Source organism: Sarcophilus harrisii, chromosome 4, assembly GCF_902635505.1.
Source record: "Sarcophilus harrisii chromosome 4, mSarHar1.11, whole genome shotgun sequence".
Lineage (NCBI taxonomy): Eukaryota > Metazoa > Chordata > Mammalia > Dasyuromorphia > Dasyuridae > Sarcophilus > Sarcophilus harrisii.
The window spans coordinates 72,658,646-72,681,517 of record NC_045429.1 but is presented as its reverse complement, the minus strand read 5'-3'; the positions used below and the strand labels follow the sequence as shown (position 1 = coordinate 72,681,517).

The following is a 22,872-nucleotide window of genomic DNA, read 5'->3' as shown; positions in this document are numbered from 1 at the left end:
ATTAGCAAATCAGATGTATATAAAAGTTAAAGTAATTTGGATTAAAGTAAGACCTCAATTAACTTAATCCAACTAACTAGAACTCTCCATTTTTAACCCAGGATTTTTTTTGTTTTTTACTCCTCTCCTTCTGTGGCTTCACTTTTAGAAGAATGAGGCAAATGACAATGAAACATATTAAAATAAATGTTCTTTTGTTAAAATCAGCTTTTAAAACATGTTCTAGGATCACTATATATTCAATCCAAAATGTAATGAATATATTTTCAGCATAACTGTACAATAAGAAATTATCTTCAAAAAGATGACTTTAAGGCAATGCAATGGTCTTAACTGCAGAATATTCTATTGATATGCATTATTCTATATTTAATAAGGTAGTAAAAAGAACTAAAACATTTTATAATGGTTTTTTTCAAAGAACAAAACTGAAAGGATTTTCTAGTCAGATCAACGTTAACCCTGAATCAGTTCTCACAATTTTACTAACCAGCATTTTCCCCAAGCACTCCAGCTTTTTAAATTTTTTACTTATTTATTTGTTTGTATTCTTTTATTTATTTTTAGCTTGAAGGTTAAAAATTTGAAAGATGAGTTAACACCACAAAAAAGGAGATGCATTTATCTATACACAGGGATTGATACAAGTAACCAAAGTCACAGAAAAATCTTTATATGAACCTTAAAAAGAAAAATGAATACCTATTTGTCAGATAGGAGTAAACTATATATGACTTAAATGGTGTCTGGAAATTAAATTAGCTGCCAAGCATATGATTTCATACTTGTTTTTCTTGTTCCGATGCAGAATTTACAAGGAAAGTAAACATTTAAAAGTCAGATTTAAAAGCTTACTGTCTCTTAGGATTTCTACTACTGGTTTATATTATTTCCTGCCTTCAGCTGGAAGTCCAGGATCTTCCCTTGTCCCCATACCTCTATCACTCCCAGACATTCTCATAAAAATGCCTCCTCCTCCAGCTCTGCCATATCTTGTTTTTTCCAAATAGTCTAAGTGCCTAGATCTCCAGCCCTCCATGGAATCTGTTTCTAAACTGCTTCCCATCTCCTTTTTGTTCCCCTCTTCACAATGGTCTGAGTTCTGATTGATTCTATTTCTACTTCAAATCAACTTAAATCTGCTTTGATATAGGATCATCCCCACTTAAAATATTTGGATATCTTCTTGCAGCAATGAATGAGTTTGCAAGCATTCACTATGATAGTAAACAAGCTAAGAATCCACTTTTACTTGAGGTTCCTTCCTTTGGATAATCTGCTATTTTTTCCATTGTATTTTTACTCTACATGTATATTGTTGATATTTTGGCAATGAAAACTGAAATGGATCCTGTTAGTGACAAGCTATCTTTATAAGGCACAAAAAAAGAGGCTTAGTTTCAATCATTCAATGGGTAAAGAGGCTACCAACCCCTAGAAATCACACCATATCCTATTTGGTCCTTCTCTGCAGTGGCCTGACATCGTGATAAAGGAAGACAGCCCAATTCTTCTCCAGCTCTCCACAGTACCAGAAATCCAAAATAAACTGAATTCTCTCCTGTTCTCAGAATGTTTTCCTATCCCTCTGTCCTTTATGTTTCTGTTCTCCCCATATAAACCTTTCTTTAATATTTCTCATCCACATAATTTTCCAAATGCTTCCCTAGGATTTCTGTGCAAGGGATGGATGACCTGGAATCAGGCAGAGCCGTCAAATTTCCCAGAGTCAAGTCACTGCACAAAGTTCTTAGAGTTTGCGTTTTACTGCTGCTCCCTCTAGGAAACAGATTATTCCCTCTCCCACCCCACCAAGGAGCCCAGACCTGGCTCACAGGGCCTAAATTGGTTTGCTCAGGACCAATCTCAATCATGCCGTCCCTTCTTCATCCCTGCAGTTCAGGTGAAAAGAGTACAGTGTTCTAACCGATGCAGGGGACACCTCCTTTTGATTTTCTCCCCTTGCTCCTCTTCATCCCAGACCATGAGACTCACTCTCTACCCACTTTTTACTGTCACAATGGAGACTAAAGATACCAAGCACTTCCTGCTGTGCTGTAGGGTTGGAAAAGAAACTTTACTTCCCAGCCCACCCTCAGGGGCACAGTGAGGCTATTTATGGGCAACATTAAGCTAAAGCAGAACCTCCATGAAAATGTTAGTTTAAGAAGAGTTTGAGTGAATGCTACTTCCATGGATGTTTTTTAAGCCTCTTTATTTATATTACAAACTAATTCTCTTTTCCACTCTTGATAACAAAGAGTAAGAAATGTTCCTGTTTAGTGCATCAAGGCAGAGCTAAGAGCCAACTTGGAGCCAAAGGAGGCGGCTTGAATTGGCTGTAAATGTCCAAGTGTTTTTTCCAAGAGACAGCTTCCTACATACTAACCATCTCTTATTTATTCTCTCCCTGGGATTAAGTATCTTCTCATTCAAATAACTGTCAATTGAGTTAGAATGAAGAAAGGCTTCTATGGTCCAGCCCTTTCATGCCTCCTAGTACATCTTATGATGAGGAGGCTCATGGTTTTCCAGAATATGTCTATATTTCACACAGGTATAAGGACAGAAGGTGAGAACTTTCAACACTCACATCCAGTCACAAACATAACATCTGACATTTCTCTTAACAATAGATTGTAGTTGAGATGCTGACTTTCTTGCCCAGGAGACCATCTTAGGAACACTCAGGAGGGATAATCTCTAAGAGGAGAGATTTATTCCTAATCATAAAGGAGAACTGTTACTTTAGTCCTATGCTCAAACTTGCAAATTTTATGTCAAATTGAGCCCAGCACTGTGGTTCCACAGTCCAATAAGACATTCTCGCTACTATTTTTTTTCTAAATTTTCCTCCAATTTTTATTATTTAAAACATTTCCTCTTACTGGATCTCATATTTTTATGATTTAATCTCAGAAACATGCATAATGAACAAATAATTCCTTTTATAAGGAATTGCACGATGTTACAGCAAACTGGCTGGAACTTTATGCTAATAAGGTTATTGCTCAAAGTTCAATCTCCACTAGGGCTAATAAATAGTTCAGCTCCTCACAAGGAAAAGCAGCAAATGCTTTGCCTAACTAACTCAGGTTGTTTTCTCACGTAGGCAATTGGTCACAAAGGAGAGCTTAGTACAAAAAATAATTGCCACTCTGGGAAAACAATTGAAGGCTCATGTTCTCCTTAGGATGAGTCAATTGCTTCACTTTCTTATGTGAAGTCGAGTACTTATTTTGGACTCTAGTTCTCCTAGCTAGTCTCTACTTACTGTTTCTCTTTATCTACCTCTTCTACCATAGGAATGGCAGTAGTACCATCACATGATGAGAAAAACCCTAACTAGAGAAATTCTGGAGACTTAAAAGAAAGAATTTGGAAGAAATTGGGCTGACATGCCCACTTCTGGAGGAAACAAGTTATATTGCCAAAAGGAACCTAGAAAGTACTGCCAAAAATTACAAAACTTTTGGCAAGAAACTTGAAGATTTTTCTGAACTTCCCAATGACTGTTGAAGGCACCACAACAGGCCTACATTCTCAGCTCCTCAGTTCCTCTCACCACCCATATATTGCCAAATCCCTGTTGATTCTACCTTCACAACGTTGCTAGTACATCACCCCTTCTCTCCTCTGATCCTACCACTGGCCTGCTACAGTCTCTCAAGAGCTCCCACCTGGACTACCGCAGTCCCCTTCTGGTTAATCTCCCCTGCTCAAGTTTCTCCCATTTCAAGCCATCCCCCACTCAGTTTACCAAAGTGATTTTCCTAAATCACATCAAGCCAAAAAACTCCAATAGTTCTTTAGCATTCTCAGGATCAAATATTAAGTCCTTTGTTTGGTTTTCAAGGCCCTTTTCTACCTTAATATTCCCCTTGACCCACTCTACAATGCAGAGACACTGGCTTCCTGGCTGTTCCTTCGACAAGCCCCTCCATCTCCAGCTTATCCCCAGGCTGGAATTCTCTCCAGCTTCTGGCTTCCCCCACTTCCTTCAGGTCCTGGCTAAAACCCCACCTTCTGCAGGAAGCCGTTCCTGCACTCCTTTCATATCAGAGTATCCGGCCTTCTCTTGTTTATAGATCACTATTTTAATCTTATTTCTCCCATTAGACTGAGAGCTCCTTGAAAGCTGGACCTTTTTTCTATCCCAGTACCTCTCCCACAGTACCAGCAGCAGATTGATACCCAGCAAGCAAGAGGATACAGCACTCACTGGGCCTGGACTCAGGAAAAACTGCGTTCAAACTTGGCCTTAGATACTAACCCTGACATATTAAACAAGTCACTTGATTTGACTTCTATTTGTTTCCATTCCCTAAGTATAAATTGGGGACAATAATAGTGCCTCCCTCCCAGGGTTGTTGTGAGGATCAAACAAGAGAACATATGTAAAAGCACCTAGAATAGAACATAGGAGATGTCCTATAGAAGTGCTTATTCCCTTCTTTGTTTAGAAGCAAAAAACATCTGGCCAAGACCAAGCATGTGCGAAAGAAGCCCGTGGTATTGAAAGATATTATTTCTGTAGAACCTTTAAGTGAGATTCAGAATCATTCCAAAGATTTTGGCCTAATTCCTCCAGAAAAAACCAAGCACATGAGAAATGTCTTCCATACCTGAACTGAAAGGCCATCCGTGACTACATCTTACATTTCTTGGACAGATATTGTTATATCTAAGGAGACGGGGCAGACAGCAAACAAGGCCCAGCATCAAATAGGAGGATGAGAGAAACTGATGAGTAGATTTAAATGGCATGTTGCTGTCACTGAACCCAGACTTTTTCCTGAAACATAGGTCTACCTACTTTTTATGGCTGGAGCTCCATGGCTGTGAGTTCTGGAGTACCTGCCTCTCTGAAGAAGGGAAGCTGTAAATCAGCAGATGCCCATGGAGTCATTAACCCATCACTAATGAAGAATTGCAATGAAAACATCTTACAAAGAATTTCTTTTATTTTTTTATTTAAAACTTAAATAGATATTGTTCTGTAAGAAACGACCAGCAGGATGATTTCAGAGAAGCCTGGAGAGACTTTCATGAACTGATGCTGAGTGAAATGAGCAGAACTAGGAGAATCGTATACAAAAACAAGACTATACAATGATCAGTTCTGATAGACGTGGTTCTCTTCAACAATAAGATGATTCCAATCAGTTCCAACAATCTTGTGATGATGAAGAGAGCCATCTACACCCAAAGAGAGGACTGTGGAAACTAAGTGTGGGCCACAACATAGTATTTTCATTCTTTTTGTTGTTTTTTGCTTGCATTTTATTTTTTTCTCATTGTTTCCTGTTTAATTTGATTTTTCTTGTGCAGCAAGATAATTGTATAAATATGTATGAATATCTTGGATTTAACACATATTTTTACCATGTTTAACATATATTGGATTACTTGGGGAGAGGGTGAGGGGAGGCGGGGAATTGGAACATAAGGTTTTGCAAAGGTTAATGTTGAAAAATTATCCATGCATATGTTCTGAAAATAAAAAGCTTTAATAAAAAACCTGAATGGAAAATAGTAAACAAAAGAAGTTGTCATGTGCACAGAACATATGCAAGGATTCAAAATACGTAACAATAAGTCTCCATTTCAATAAAACATATATAATAGGAAAACACATTGTATTCAGAACTGTCTACCTTTTCTTTGTTTCCTTATGGGTTTTCTTTTGTTCTATGTTTTATTCTTTTTTTCCCTCTTTCTTTCTCCCCTCCATCTTCCCCAAGCAGGCTACAGTTAAGCATGAATATATTTATGTTTACATATATATATATATAAATTATATATACACATACACATATATACATTATCTCATTTCCTATCTCTGATAACTGTTCTACTTTACTTCTACCCACTAACTTGCCTTACTATTACTTAACCACTACCACCCCAAAGAATCCCTCCTTTATCCTCTCCCTCTTTAACCCTTTTTATATACCTTATCCCACTCCTGTTTGTCCTTATCCTGTCCCTTTCCCTTTCATTTCTTTAAAGATTTTAGGGGATGCTATATCCTTCTTGGTATATGAGTATATATGTATATATTGTTCCTTCTTTAACCTATTCCCAACAGGAAAAGGATTTCAGAATTACCAGATCACACACACACCCATCTAATTCCTCTAGATCAGTTCTTGCTTTCGTACTTCATTCATATAGCATGATTACAGTTTATACCTTTTCCTATACAGGTTTGCTTTTTAGAATCACATCATACTCAACTCTACCCCAATCTTTCTTTTAGACTACCCAATTGCTAATGACAATCTTAAAGACATGATTTATATTTCCATATAAAATATAAACAATTTATTCTTATTGAGCTCCTTGAAATTAGCCTTTGATGTTGGTTCTTATATACTATTCAGTTCAGGTTTTTTGGCAATAAAATCCTGCTAACCCTAACAGTTCATTGGATGTTATTTTTTTCCCCCATGTAACATTATATTTAATTTTTTTTTGATAAAATATTTTTAGTCACAACCCTAGTTCCAAGACAAGAGGTCTTTTATTGTAGCTAGTGATGGGTCTTGTGTGCATGACTTTGTTGCTCCAGCATATTTGAATTGTTTTGTTGTTGCTTGCAAAATTTTATCTGATCTATGGATTTCAAAATTTAACAATGATATTCCTGTATGTTTTCCTTTCAGGTGGTGATTGGTGGATTTTTTCTATTTCTGTTTTTTTCCTCTTATTCTTTCACTTTAGAGAAATTTTCTTGGATTATTTCTTGTATTATTGTATCTAGGTTCTTTTTTTTTTTTTTTTTTTTTTTTTTTTTTTTTTTTTTTTTTTTTTTTTTGGTTCATAGCTTTAAGGTAGTCCAATCATTCTTATGTTTTCTCTTTATGATCTGTTTTTCAGATCTGTTGTTTTACTTGTGAGATCTCATAGTCTCTTCTATTTTTTTCCATTCTTCATATTTTCCCAAGACTTGCCCAAGATTATGTAGCTGAGAAGTCTCTGAGATCTTCCTGACTCCACACCCATTGCCCTTTCCACTCTTTTCCAGTTTCTGAATTCTTTCACGTTGGACCTGTGCTTTTCTGACCAGAGGGGATTCCCACAACTCTGCACTGCCACTAACCACAATGGTAGCACCTCTGTGCTTCAATAATTCTTTCTTCCATAAGTCCCATCGACCTAATCTCAGACATAGAATATCTATATTGCCATATTTGCCTCTTTAGTTTAGGATAGTTCATTCATCTTTCTCCTGCACAAACAACTGAGGGCATGGAATTTATTTCCAGCTCCTTCTCTGGATTTGTTTCCTGTGAACCGTGGGACATATTTACTGTCATTTTTCTCCCTTTGTGATACTCTTCTACCCTGAATCTAGCTTGTTACAGTAGTACAGGCAGTTTTCTCTTTTCTCTTTCCTTTCCAGTTTGAGGCTTTCTTGATTAGCTCTATAAGATGCCAGGCAAATCCATTCTTACTAGCCTTTGTCAGGTATCCCCTAATCAATCAATCAACAAGCATTTATTAAGCACTTGCCTCATGCCATTCACACTTTAAATTTTGAGAATACAAAGAAAAGCATAAACACAAAACTCTGTTTCTAGGGGCTTGCATTGGTAATGGAGGAGACAATAGGCAAATGAATAAGTACAGAAATATATGTGGAATAGAAGGCAGTAGCCACAGAACAGGAGATCCTGACCTTGGAGGGCGGGGCAGGAAAGCCCAGGGACCCCTTCTCAGAATAACCATAATGAAAGGAATACTAATTTTCAATTAGAGGTTGGTGAAAATAAAGAAGTAATTTTATTTCCTCCTCCAAGTTCCCAGACTCCTGATTAACTACTCCTGTCTTACAGAAAAAAAAAAAAAAGGCTTTTGAACCAAGTCTTAAAGAAATTCATAAAGCTTCAGATCTCTAAGTAAGGAAGGAAAACATTCCAGACATGGGGGACAGAGGGTATGAAGTCACAGACAGGAGATGGGAATGGCATGTGTGAGAAACAGCAGGGAGGCCAGTATGTCAGATGCAGAGGACAGGAGGGTATAAAGTGTAAGAAGACTGAAGGGTAGGAAAAAGTCAGATTGTAAAGAGACTTCAGTGCTACATGTAGGATTGCAAGAGGGAACCACACGAATCATGGAAGGGGGCTCTGTGTGACTTAAGCAGAGGATGAGATGGACAGAAGAAAATGAAGGGAAGAGACCAGTTAGAAGGCTAATAATCCAGGCATAATATAATATTATATTATATATTATAATATTATTATATATGAGACTCTTGGCTGCCCAGGGTAGTGACTAGATGAGTGGGAAGAAGGGGACACAGAGATGATTCAGATTTTCTCTACCATGCCATAGAGATCTTTTCACCGGGAAAACTTAATTCACCTCTAGACTTCTCACAAAAGCTTCCCTGTGGCTTCTCCCTCATTGACCAGTTCCTCCCAGAACATCCATATTTAGGAGAATGGCCAGGCAAACCAGGGATGTATAAGCAACCATGTTTTTGTTCCTCTCCAGGCTGCACTCATGACTCTCTAGACAGTCTGTCTGATGCCCCCCTACTGGCTTTGAGATGTCTGGGAGATATCTAGATAAAAATGTCCAGGGAAGGGGAAGTGGGCTGGAGATGTATGTCTGTATGCACATGAAACTGTACATGAACCCCTGGGAGCTAAAAAGATCACCAGCTGAGAGAATACAGAGAGAAAAGATAAGAAGGCCTAGAACAGTCTTGAGAGAAAGCCACATTTAAAGATTATGACATGGTGGAAGATTTAGCAAAGGAAAGTAAGAAGTTAACAGCTCCATGTCTGACTAGAAGCTCATCATTCCTATATTTTGACAAGAAACCCAAATCCCTTTTGCAAGCACATTTTATTAGCCAAGATATTCACTTTCCAAATTTGCCTCTCTTTTCTAAAATTCTGCATCCACTAAACAGCAATAATGACAAATAATATTCGTTTCTCTAAAACAGAGATTCTTAACCAGGTGTTCACTTATCACCAACAACAAGTCTATGGATAGACTTCAGGTGACTCATGAAATTGGTTTTTGCAAGTATTTAGATAACTATCTTTTGGTGTAATTGTTTTCCTTTATAATCCTACATATTTTATAAATTTAAAAATATTATTCAGAGAAAGGGTTCATAAGTTTCACTAGACTTCCAGAAGGGTCCACAACACAAAACAGGTTAAAAACTCCTGAATTAAACTCTTTTCTATTCAAGATGCTTTAATTTTTGTCAGAATTTTTTAAGATTCCTCCAGGCAATATTGTTTGTACAAACATGAATCAACAGAAATATTTATCAAGCTTCCTGTCTTGGGAGATTATCTGTCACATCCTAGATGTATGCCCCAAGGAACAACTGACTTCTCTATTGTCAGTATCAGATCATTAGAATCAGTGAATGTGCAAATACTAACATGTATATTCTCACTTTCAATTATGGTCATCAGGAAGTAATTGAAAGTAGTTGGTTCTGCCCTGCTTACCTAAACTAGCTTTCCACCCCAGCAACAACTCAAATTACTGGGGTGTGATCACATCTATTTCCTACAGCCAAATACTTGCTGATCTGTCACCACTACTGATGCTGCATTAATCCTGAGAAGTGGGGCTTCCCTATTTCCCACTGTCAATCTATCTGGGAGATAGTCTCCATTTACTTCCATTACCAAAACCAGGCTCTAGGCATCCACAAAGCTCCCTTTTGGCTTCTGAATGTGGTATGGGAAAATCAATTTATTTTTAGCTTCACTCCTAGATGGTGCAGAAGATAATACACTGTTCCTAGAGTCAGGAAGACCCGAATTCAAATTCCACTTTAGATATTTACTGTGTGACCCTGGGTAAGTCACTTAACCCCTGATTGCCTCAGTTGTTCATTTGTATAATGAGGTAGAGAAGAAAACGGCAAACAACTTAAGTATCTTTACCAAAAAAAAACAAAAAAACATCACAAAAAGTTGGACACAACCAAATGACAACAATAAGACAAATTGTGGGATGGGAGGTTAGGAAATTTCCAAAAAACAACTTTTACTAATAAATTATAAGAAAATAAACAAAAATAATGTCCAATATATTCATTAAAGCAAAAAACTACAAAAATTGGTTAGGGGAACAGTCTAATCCAAATTTAAGTGAAATCTAGTCACAAACAAAAAGATCAAACCAATGTGAAGAGACAACTATCCCCTCATTATTTTCCTTCATCTAAAATATCATCTGGGCTAGGTGTTGAACATATTTCTGAACTGGCCTGGCATTTCCAATGTCATCTTATTTTTCCTCCAAGTATAAATGATCCTCTTCTCCCTATCCCTCAATTATGCTATATTTCTACTTAGCAACTACTTTGGTTCTCTTGTGTCCTAACATAGTAGCTATCCTCTGAATGAGAAAGCTATTTCCCCTATCTTTACAACAAAGATTATGTGAAAAAACACTCTGTACTGACCTAGGAAGCTCAATTCCTCTGGAAGACTTACACTGATCTCTCCTGACCTCCCCCAAGTGCCTGATGTTGTAAGGACTAATTTTGCCTACCCTTGGGGAATCAGAGTTTCTGCACTCCTTTGTGCTAAGATAGCATGATTTCATTTACTTAGTGGCCAGTGACGTAGCCTGAAGAGTATTGTCTTTCTTTGCTGCCTTTTTATTAGTTCCTGCTGGCAGCCTTGAACCGGTTCCCCATCTTTTACGGTTTAAAAGCTCAAGATCCATTTTTCTTTATTGTCTGAGGGATACCTTTCAGCTCTCAAGCCCGGAGTTCAATGAATCATCCAGCCCATTGCAGTTCATTTTATCAGCGTGATTCACATTCCCATACTTTCTTTGATGACTCATCCCTCAGGCATTCCCCATTTCTGCCAGAAAATGATCTTTCAGAATCCTTTTGGGGTACTTTTTTTTTTTTTTTGGTCTGGAACTGTCATTCCATTGGTGAAGAGAGCTCCTAGATGAGATAGCTCCGGCTCCTAATGCACAATAGCAATTGTTCATTTTAGAAAGTTGCTTGGGGCAATGAAAAGGTAAATGACTTGCCTAGAATCATATAGCCAGTATGTGCCAGAGCTTGTCTAGCTGTATATCTACTGTAGTAGGCGAATTTTCATCCTATATTTAAATGTTTATAGTTCCAAAACTTAAGACAGAGTAAAACATGACATCCAATTTCAACCAATGGAAAGAAGTCATTATCTTCCTTTTCCCATTTTTCCTTGCAAATTTTTAAGTGAAACCGGGTTAAAATAATTAGTATTATATTCCCTCAGTTTCCTTACCTCCTCAGTCTTTAAAACATCCCATATTTGAACATGATCCTCAACCAACCACTGTGCTGTGTTCTCCATCTTGGTGGAAACTTTAGACTTTGATACTGCAGAAATGGGTTCCTCTATAGTTTTCCCCTCCATGTTGGAAGAACAAGATTTAGGTCCGAGGCATTATAGATCTGTGTAGAAAAAATAAGATATGAATGAAAAGTAAACACCGAGGTAAACAGACATCAAGGCAGATACAACCAGGTGGCAACAAAGGCCTCCAACTGTGAAAACAGGTAGGAACAGTTGCTAAAGATGCTGAAGAGATGAAATAGGCAGGATCTGGTAATTGGCTCGGTTTGAAAAATGAGGGAGAGGAAAGGTTCAGGGATAACGCAAAGATTTCAAATATGGAAGACTGAGTGAATGATGGTGTTGGCAACAGAAAGAGTAAAATATGGAAAAGATTATAAATTCACTTTGGAGCATGTAAAGTTTGAGATGCTAATGGGATGTCTAAGCAAATATACTCTATAGGCAATAGTAGCTACAGATCTGAAACTTGGAAAAGAGATCAAGGCAGGAGATGTACATATGTGAGTCATCTATATAAATGATATTTGAAGGGGTGAAAGTGAATGAGATTGCCAAGAGTGTAAACAAAAAAGAAGTGGGAAATACCCATGCTGAAGACTCAGGAAGACGTTAAAGAGCCCCCACTGAATGTGATACTCTGTATACAGTAAGTTTAACAGTTCTAAATCGATCTAGACCCCATAGTGCTCCCTGTGCCTCGTCCAATGTTCAATATACAGATGGTGCTTAAATAGTGTTTGTTGAACTGAATGATTGAAAAGTTCAGAAAAGATCTCATGGGATATGGCACACATACACCTAACTATAATATCATATGATAGGAAAGGTGTAAGTGAAGTGCTGTTGGGGGTCTAAGGAAAGAAACCTCATTATTGAATAAGGGAAAGGTGAGATGAGGTTAGGTTATAAAAATATAAACTTTACCTTAAAAAATAAACATAATATTTAAATTTAGTCTCAGAGGGTGGAAAGGAAGTCAGTAGCTAGAGGAGCATGGCAAGGCATCCCAGGGATATAAAAATGTGAGCAAGAGCATAGAAGTAGGAAAAGGTGTTTGTGTGGCCAAGGGTCTTATCTACAGGAGAGGGCAGTGGTGGGGAGTGAGGGAGGAGGAGGAAAGGGAAAGCATGCATTAAGGCTGCAAAGATAAGACAACATCAGAGATCCTATAAATATAAGAAGCTCCCACCAAAAACTTCTGAGCATATATAAGTTCTATATAAAGAAGGTTAGTCTAACAATTACATAAAGGATAGATTGTAAGGAAGAGACCAGAATGTAGAAAATATGGTGATAATAAGGGCTATACTAGGATGGGGACAGTAAGAATAGAAGATTTCAAGATATTTCACAAGAAGAGCTGAAAGAACTTGTTAGATGACTAGATTAAAGAGGTAAGGAGGAAAGCTAAAGGAAAGATGAACATCAGTGTTTCAAACATGGGAGATTGGATGAATGGGGGTACCACTGATAGAATAAGTGAAGCTAAGAGGAGGAAGTGATTTGAAAGGGGAAGAGGGAATAATAAGCTTCTTTCTAGACATGTAGAGTTTGAGGGGCCAGCAATACATGTGAATGAAATTAGTCCACACACAATTGTCACCATTAGTAACATTTAACAAGCATTTATTAAGCACTTACTATGTGCCAGAAACTGTGCTAAGTGAAGAGGAGATGAAAGGGATATTAGACAAACATTCAGCTCACAGGAGGTCCTACCTTAAAGAAACTTGCATTCATTCTCTCAAGCTTAGGGAATAGAACTATTATAGCTGTATCCCACCACTAGAAATTTATTTGGGGACTGTATTTTTGATTTCATGAATACAGGGAACTCCTGGTGTAGAAATTCTCTCTCTCAATACAGATCAGGAACTCATCTACAACTTGTTATTTTAGAGAGCTACCAAGCATGCTACAAATCTAAGTGACTTACACAGGATCAAACAGATGGAATGTGGCAGAGGGGAGACTTGAACCAGGTCTTCTAACCCCAAGAACATCCATCTATCCACTAAGACCACAGCTTGTTGCTAATATTATCATTTGTCCTTTGCTCTAAAATAGGATCCTCATCTCGGGGAGGTGATACCATGTCATGCAAGTAAATTGGATTTAAATGAGGGAGGACTGTGCAAAAGTCATCAAAACCATCTGGGTCCAGTGGCAAGATACAGATCAAGACCACTAAAGATGGCCTTGTTTGCAGTGGGAAACCTTGGCCTTTTTAAGCTAAAGGTCTTCAACAAGTCTCAGTCCGACTGAGGCTATAACAACCCCTGTGAGTACAGCTGGCCGGGAATTGGTCAGTTAGAAGATTCTCTCTCTGTGTGTGTCCACATAGGGTATCATACCCGTATCTACAGATGCTCTTAAAAGCATTTTTTTCTTTTACATCTCTGAATCCTCCCCAAGATATTTTGGGTTTTACTGGCTAGATTTCTCTCTTAAGGACCATGCTTAACCTAAACTAAACCAATCTAATTGTAACTGACCACCAATAGATCCTAGGCCAAGCCCTCTTTGCTCATTATTTGGATCCTTATAGACTCAAGTTGAATGTAAATAGCAGTGATTTCTGCTTTGGCCAAAAACCCTGTTTGGGTTTTTTTTTTTTTCATTTTTTCATTCATTAATTTATTTAGAGTTTTTTTGGACGAAGTGAAAGAGGAGATCCTTTGCCTCAATTGCTACCTAATCTTAATCACCGAATGGATGCAGCTTTTGTCAGTCTGAGACCTGCTGAAGATCTTAGCTTTAAAAGGCCACGGTCACCCATTGCATCCAGGGCCATCTTCAGTTGTCCTGATCTCTATCTGACCACTGGACCCAGATGAGTCTGGAGGGGAAAGTGAGGCAGGTGACCTTGTCCAGCACAATCCTCCCTCATTTAAATCCAATTCAATTGCATGTCATGGCATCCTCTCCCAGATGCCATGATCCTCAACAACAACATCAACAAGCCTACTTTGTGCCAGGAACTGTACCCAAGAATTTATTATATAAATGAACCTGGTTCCGATGGAAGCTTATTCCAAACTAAGGAGAAAGTGTCAGGGACTAAGAATTTTAAGTTGTACTAAAGTAGTACAAAGTCCTTCGGACTAATCTCAGAATTAGTTGAATGTCAAAGAGGACACAGAAGGAAGGTGACAAAGCATCTGGAGGGAGACAACTGGAGGAGCCCAACGGAGAGAAACTAGAACAGGGAAAGTGCATCTGGGGAGCTGAGCAGGCAGCATCGTGGCCACTGTCCCTGGGGACATCCTGCCATATGGAGTCCTGGAGGAGAGGCTGAGGGGACAGGCTAGCTTCCGAGAGAGTCTCTACTGGGGAGCAAAGACTTCAGGTAAGCTTAGTGAGCGATTACCCTCACAAGAACTGCAGAAAAGCTGCTTAAGGTTGGTTTGTTTACTCTCTGTTCACTGGCTTGAGGCTTGTTTGGATGCACCTGGTGCCTGCTTCCGATCCCTTTCCTTACTTTGCTCTAAATTGTTCTAGTACAATGACCTTATTTGATTTCTATAGATATCTCTGGGTGACCCTGAACACTGTGCACTGTCTATACTATGCCAGTGCAGTACAGAAGTAAGGGGAAACCCAGTAACTAACATAATTTATATAGAATGTAAGGAAGGACAGAGAGTTCAGTCTCTGGACAGACAGTAGTTAGAGAAAAATTTTCTCCTCTAACCTGCAAGCTTTGAGCTTTTTACCATATTCAATTAACAACCAGTAGAAAGAGTCTTTATTTTGTAAGCTTTTCAAACCAAAAGAGAAAAAATCTTTGTGGATTCAGGCTATTACTTCTGGCAAACCACGTGCTTATCTCTGTGACCTCTAGCAACCTAGGCTATTTTATACAAGGGCAATTGGTACATTCTCTATCTCAATTTTTGGTGGTGAAGAAGAGTGGAGGAGGAGACCAGAGAAATTCCTTCCTCCGAGTCAGCTCTGTGGTAGAGATGGACTCGTGAGGGAAAGAAGCTTTTTTCTGTTTAGAGCAGTGAATGAGGATCCAATACCAGTGGGTCAGCTCTACCCGCCCCAGGGCTACCTAAAGATTAATACTCAAACAGATCTTTAATCTCAGAGATTTTAAGAGTTCCCTCCACCATGGCAGACTGCATTTCATGCATGAGTGCCCCATTCTGTCTCTCAACCATCTTGTCCCAATGGAATTCCTGAGATGGGGCCCAAGTAGTGGCCATTTCACTAATTCGTTCTTATGTAAACTAAATAAAGGGTAGCTGCACATATACATTCCCAAACACTTAAATGCAAAATATATTAGATTTAAAAGGAATATATAGCTAGACACAGAAAGGGGGAGTGAGATGTAAGAGGAACTATAGAAGAGGAAGAGAGAATAATTATAATTCATACAATTCAAAAAACCGAAACAAAGTTCATCTTCAGAAGGCAGGAAAAAACTATGAAATAAAGTGTAAGAAACTGATATCAGGATCTAGGCTTAGTGTAGAAAGAAAAAGCAGAGGAGTAGGAACAGATTGCTTCCATTATAGTTTACCAGTATTGATCTTCTTCACCCACTTCTTTGTAAAGAGGCAAATCAAAAGGAAAAGAGGAAAAAGTCTGTTGCCTCTTACTCTCCTTCATTCCCCTTGTTCCAGGCAAGCAAGCCTTCTTGCTGTTGCCTGTAAGACATTATGTCTCTCTTCATAAAGCCCCTGCTTTATGATGGTCTCATCCCCCCATGCCTGGAGCACATTTTGTCCTGGCCTCTGCCTCAAGGAATTCCTGGCTTTCTTCAAGATTCAACGTCGGTGTCTATCCTGACCCCCTCAGGTGCTCGGAAAGAAAGGAGAGAGAAAGAGGGAGAGAGAGAGGAAGAGAGTGGGAGAAGGAAAGAAACAGGGAGAGAGAGAGGGAGAGGGTGAAGAAGAGAGGGAGAGAGAGAGAAAGAGAGAGGGAGAGAGAAAAGGAGAAAGAGAGAAGGAGAGAGAGAGGGAGAGAAGGAGAGAGAGGGGGAGCGGGAAAGGGAAAGAGAGAGGGAAGGAAAGGGGAGAAAGAAGGAAGGGAGAGAGGAAGGGGGAAGAAGGTAAAGGGAGAGGGGGAGAGGGGAGGGGAGGGAAGAGGAGGAAGGGAGAAAAGAAGGAGGAAGAGAGAAAGGAGGGGAGGAAGCAAGGAGGGGAGGAAGCAAGGAGGGGAGGAAGCAAGGAGGGGAGGAAGCAAGGAGGGGAGGAAGCAAGGAGGGGAGGAAGCAAGGAGGGGAAGAAAGAGAAAGAAAAAAGAGAAAGTCATTATTATTATGCAAGCTGTAAAGGCTCAATAATTGCTAGTGTTTTATAGACACCTCTGAGGAAGAAACAATGTGTTTTCTATTTTGTTTATTGAACTATAGTTGTGGAAGGACACAAAGATAGCTAAAGAGAAAGGAAGAGAGCAGCCATAAGGCCTCCTTTTGAATGCCAAAAGATTTTTGAAAATTATTTGTACTGGCTAATGCTGGATAAGTCATTTTTCTGAGTCAGTGCCTCAGGTTCTTGACCTGTAAAATATATAGAGCATTTTTTTTTGCTTCCCAAAGTTAGTGAGAAATAAAGAAATAAAGCAATTGTGATGTACTGTAAAAACAAAAATACTTAATACAGTCACATTAATAACCCATGAGCAGAAGGCACACCAGCTATCAAACAAAGGCTATTCTTAACAGACACTGTGATGAATGAGGCTGACACACATACATGTAAGAAAATAAACAAAGGAAAGCTGGGTGGGGCTTTCTGCCAGGAAAAAAAAAAGTTATCATTCAACTTAAAACAAACAGGCAAAATGGAAACAGGCCAGATTAGTAGGGAAGGAAATGCCATTGTTGTTGTTCGAGATAATACTGTAAACAACAAATAATCAAACAAAACAGTAGGAAAATTAAATAAAAAGATTGGACTGTGTCTCTTATAAACCATGGAAACGTAGTCAGAAAAAATACGCCAATTATAAAACTCTGAGGGCAAACAATCAAACATCTGCAGAGTATGATGGAGATCACCAAAAGCTCGCTGAGCTGCCTGCCTCCAGGTTCCCCTCATCTCAGAGTAGATGATCACTCTGGAGAATAAACTATTTGCATCTCCCATCCCAGGATGTCCCCAAACCCAATTCCTGAGGAAGAGGGTGGAAGCATCTTTCAGCAACCTGCTGCTTTCAAGGGGCTCTGGAGATCATGGTCTGGAGAACTCTGGGTGAGAAGACTCAAGCACAACCAGACCATCATTAGTTGAGATTCTGATTCTTTTCTATTTGCCTTTCTTTCTTGGCTCTCTAGGACCATCCCAGAACTTCCATACCTCTTTACTCATGAAAGCACTAGAGCTAGTAAATCATGGATCTTTCTTAATCATGAAAGATAAATCAAAAAGAAAGAGAATGACGTGAAGAAGTCAGAGTGGGCTTTGCCAGGGGGCATTATTGAATGCTCTGTGGGCATGGTGGCAAAGCGAGGGAGGTTCTGCACCTGGCTAGAGGTACTTTTTGCTATCCTCAGCCTCCAGGGACCCTACTACCTGCTGTGTTTGCATACAGAGATATTGCCATGTGTGTGCCTTCAAATTAAGTGATCTGTGGCAAGTGCTAATGCTCCATCACCCTTGGATATTCTATGAGATTTCTTTCATCAAAATGACCTTTACTAGTTTCTTTATTACTCTTCCCTGCTGAATCCCTGAGGGACTGAGGCTCTTAGGTATCAACGAACTTTAAAGGTAGCTCTTTCATTCACTGTACTTTTTAGTTTTTCCTGCACTCACATTAACTTCTAAGTATTTTCTGCCAGTTCTTCTCACCAACATTGTTGTGTAATCTCTTCCAGCTATTCCTCCTAGATACTTGTAGAGAGCATGAGACAATACTACTGTCTTTAGGGAGGATTAAAATAGGTGTAATGGTGCACCTCTCAAATCCCTGCTCCTAGGGAGGCTGGGACTGGTGGATGAGGAGCTGGGGAATTCTGAGCTGGGGTAGAGTTAAAGGTATCCCAGTCAGGTCCAGCATCACTACAGTAAGCTTCACATAAGAAAAGGCTACCAGCCTGCCTAAGGACCAGTGAACTAGCCCAGGTTGAAAATGGAATAGGTCAAAGCTCTTATACTCAACAGTGTCAGTGCCGGGAATGGCCACTGCACTTCCATCCTAGGCAAGAAAGAGACCCATTTTCCCCTCCTTATCCCCCCCAAAAAAAGATTTGATATGATGCTGTACAAACATCACTACAAGCAGGATCTCAACTGTTCTGCCTTTCAGCCCAGTATCATCAGGCTGGCTGTGGAAGGTATTCAGTCCATTCCTCTTTAGCATCAGAACTGCTGAGAAAACTAAAAACCAATTTGGCAGAACTCAGTTTACACTATGCACAAAAATAAGTTCTATATGATTGCAACCTAAATATGAAATGTGACAGCATAAAAACTTTAAATGAAAATGGAAGACATACCTTCTACAACTATCTGAGGGACCAAACCAAATAAGAGATCAGAAAAGACAAATTAAAATTTTCAATTGCATAAAATCCAAAAAAAAAAAATTTGGGGTGGGGGGAATAGCTAGAATCATAGAAATGGTAAAAGGAGAAATAATCTTTGCATCAAATATCAGGATTAAAGTTTTATATCTAAGATACATAGAGAATTGGTCATAAATATATAAGAACAAGGGCCATTCCCCAATAGATAAGCTGTCAAGAGACCAGTTTTCAAAAGAATCATTTAAATTTTCAATGACTATATTTTTAAATGCTCCAAATCTTTAATAATAGAAGAAATACAAATTAAACTATTATGAGATTTTATTTTCTACCTAGAAAATTTGTAAATACAGCCCAAAATAGACATATTATTGTAAGGACTATGGAAAGAAAAGGTTACTAATAACTGTTGATAGTTTTTGATTGACCTGACTAATCTAGAAAATAAATTTGAAATTATTTAAGTGACTAAACTGTTTATATCATTAATGTACTGTGTAAACATGTATGTATGTTATATATACATATACATTTAATAACATTCAGTGACACTTTTATAGTAGGAAAGAGATAAAAAACAAATTATAAGTCCATTAATTAGAGAGTGGTTCACAAATTGTGGTATATAAATATAATGAAATGAAGAATAGAAAATGAGGAATTCAGAAATACATGGAAACTTGTGTGAACTGATATAAAATAATGGCATCAGAATAATATATTTATATCTACCATAATGTAATGAAAAGAACAACAAAAGGAAGTTACACTCTAATTTTAATGACTAGTCTTGGGCTCAGAAAATAAACTCTTCTTGGGTGAGGAATTACCAAGCCATAATGTTGCCAGTGCTGTGTGAAATAGTCAGTATTGTCAATTAATTTTCTTTTTTGTTAAAGGGACTGTTTCATTCTAGGGTGGTAGCAAAAAACCTATCCAGAAATAATTTATGTACAAACAAAAGGCATCAATGAAATTAAAAATCAATAAAATTCAGGCATATGATGAGAGCTTTCTCCCTAGCTTTCCCATTATTCCTACTATAATCATTTATTAAATTTAAAACTAATAGAGAAGATATTCAGATCAAGTATCATCCCCTAGCAGGATTACTACTGCAGGAGAATACTTTAAATGGCTAATTACCATTATAACATCCTGAGGTCTCAAATGAGATGGGGTTAAGTCTGTATTACTGGGGCAAGTTCACTAAAGCCACAGGAGCAGGTATGAAACAACTTGAATCACAGTAAAACAGAATGAGCAGCTACAAATGTAGACAGGAAGTGGAGAACCAAGAGCCAATTAACTAGGAGCTGGAGAATCAGTTGTGTGCTCACAAAGCTTAAGCCAACATGGGAAAAGGACACAGGTTACCTAAATATAAAATATGACATCATTTTTTTTAAATGAGAGGAAAATGGAAAAATATACTTTTCTTTATTGTGGCTGAATGGTAATTTTTAACCAAACAAGAGACATGAGATCATAAATGACAAAAATAAGCAATTTTATTCACGCAAACTCAAAGCCTTAAATAATAATAAAATGTATATAGCTAGAATCAGGAAAAAAAACAACTACTACTACTGTAGAATGCGTAGAACCAGCTGCAAAAAAAAAAAAAAAAAAAAAGTGAAAACCAAGAGCTAATAATCAGGAGGTGTAGAATCAGTTATGCACCCACAAAGTTACTGCTCAACAGCCTGTATCTCTGCTCTTTGAGTTAAAGTGGACCAGGCAAAATCCTCTGCTATATAGTGGAGGAAATAACTTACCAGAATATAAAAATTAAACATTGTCCTCTTTTCTTCCTTTGTTATACATTTAATGAATCAATTTATACATTATTTTCCTATTTTACTACAACACGAGTAAGCCTCATAAGTCATTATATACATGAAGACATTCAATTTTAAACATCTAAAATTTCCCAAGTTCTATTTAAATGCTTTTTATATTGTTTTTTTTCTCCAATTCCATTTCTAACCTTATTTCTATTTCTAAGCTCTCTTAGAAACTAGTTCTTAAGAACTTTCTAATGTTCTCTGTGATTAAAGCAGCTGGGGAAAAGCACTAAGGGGTAACTTCAGCTTTCAAGAAGAGCAGTTCTATGTATCTGTAACAAATGGGAAGAAGCAAGAATAAACTCTTGTCAAAAAGAGAAAAAAAAGTAAAGCAGCTAAAAAGCCTTTTTTAAAGACTAGAAAAGACAGCCATGAAAGTTCATGGAGCTATCAAAGAAAGAGACCTGTATGACTACACTCTTTATTTTTACCACAACAGGACAAAAGCAAGAAGAAAGAAGAGAGGGAAGGATAATGAATAGATTCCATTTTTTCATCATTTGGAAGCAGTTATGGATTGATACACTTTAAATGACAGATCTCATTAAAAGTAAGAAGAGTCACCTGCAGTGGCTTTTGATATTAGCCTAACCTGAAGCTCTAGCGCTATGACAATACCTCAGGAAATACTTTTGAATTCTATTTCAAAAGAAAATAAATGAATTACAAAAGAATATTCAAAGTGAGCTCTGTTGGTAAAAGTAGAGATTAGCATACATTTTTAACATTTAAAATTAGATATAAAAGTATATTTTAGTGGAGAGGGTTAATCCTTGTTTTTTTTTTTCCCTGTATAAGTACTGAATAATACCTTCAAAACCTTAATTAGTAGTTCTACACTTCAGGTTTTATTTTAAAAGCATAACTGGCATGAGAAATCTTACAGAGATAGAATTAAAGAATTTGTTGGGTGAGCAAAACAGCCAAAGATAATTTAGACATTATGACCTTGGGTAAACAGGAGAGTAGTGGTACCATTAATAGAAACAAAGGCAAAATAATTTTCTATTCTAGCCATGTAAAATTTAAAATAATTTGATTGTGAGCTCCTTAGGGGCATCTTTTGTCTCTTCTTGAGTCCCCAGGACTTAGCACAGTGTCTGGCACATAGTAGGTACTTCATAAATGTGATTGATTGTTTGATTAAAATGTTAGTGTGATATCCAGGTAGAGATTTCCAGCAAAAGACAGAAACACAGTACTGGACTCTGGGATTTAAGTCATTTGTAAAGATTTAAGAGAAACAGATGTACAATGGGAAAATGCACTGGATTATATGTCAGAGAGCCTGAGTTTGTTTCTAGTTAAATTATTTTTTCCTCATATGTAAAATGGAGAGGTTGTACTAGATATCATCTAAGCTTCCTTCTAATATAAAAATCTATCATTCTTTTATCTAAGACGAGGTAATAGGAATGGATGAGACCATAAGAAAGAGATAAGAGGCAAGGGCCTAGGTTAAAACTCCAAGAAATATTCATATTTAAAGGTCAGAGAGGAATAACTGCCAGCAAAAAGAATAGAATAAAAAGATATAGGAGAATTCAGAAGAATTAAGAAAAGAATCATAAGAAAATGGCATCACAGAAATCAACGGAAGAAGGGATATCAAAAAAGAGGGAGTGGTATACAACATCAAATACCACTGACATTTCACTGCTACACTTCAATACATGATTTATATCCCTTGGTTTTCTTTTTCCTTTTGGCAAAGTCTCAGAAGGTCTAAGATTTGTAGGTGTAGCTAGCCTTTCAGAGTCTTCTCTGTGAATTGTGACTAATCCCCAGTCCTAGGAGCACAAGCCAGTGCTTTTTCCCTGCACATGCATCTGTGTTTGCCAAATATATTTCTCTCCTCCCCACCGCACCCCAGAGTTCCAGTCCTAGATTCCTATTTTTCCTAGAAGCATTCTTGCCCTACTCCTCCTTTTAGTCACTTATTCATCCACTTTACCTCTGTGAATCGATTACTGTATACAAAGCTCTGTGCCAGGAGCTGAAGAAGCTACAAAGATAAATAAGACACAGAACATGTTCTCAAAGTGCTTAAAGTCGAGTCTTCAAAGGAGCTCAGCAAAATATTTTCCATATGAAGAACGTAAGGCATGCAGAGAGCACTTGTGCAATAATGCATGTGAGTGACTAAATCCCATTCCTAACAGGCTTGCTCACTGACTTCTGATAA

The 22,872-nt window shown here is 37.9% G+C and overlaps 1 protein-coding gene across 3 annotated transcripts in view; it reads right to left on the bottom strand.

Moving 5' to 3' along the window:
* The window catches only part of RGL1 (ral guanine nucleotide dissociation stimulator like 1), a 306,958-nt gene that overhangs the window by 192,955 nt on the left and 91,131 nt on the right, over nucleotides 1-22,872 (bottom strand). For all 3 annotated transcript variants that reach the window (XM_031937021.1, XM_023501823.2, XM_031937022.1), the window contains exon 2: nucleotides 11,283-11,452. In XM_031937021.1, the coding sequence (XP_031792881.1) occupies nucleotides 11,283-11,414 (132 nt within the window). In that variant the 5' untranslated portion in view covers nucleotides 11,415-11,452. The remainder of the gene's footprint in view (nucleotides 1-11,282; nucleotides 11,453-22,872) is intronic.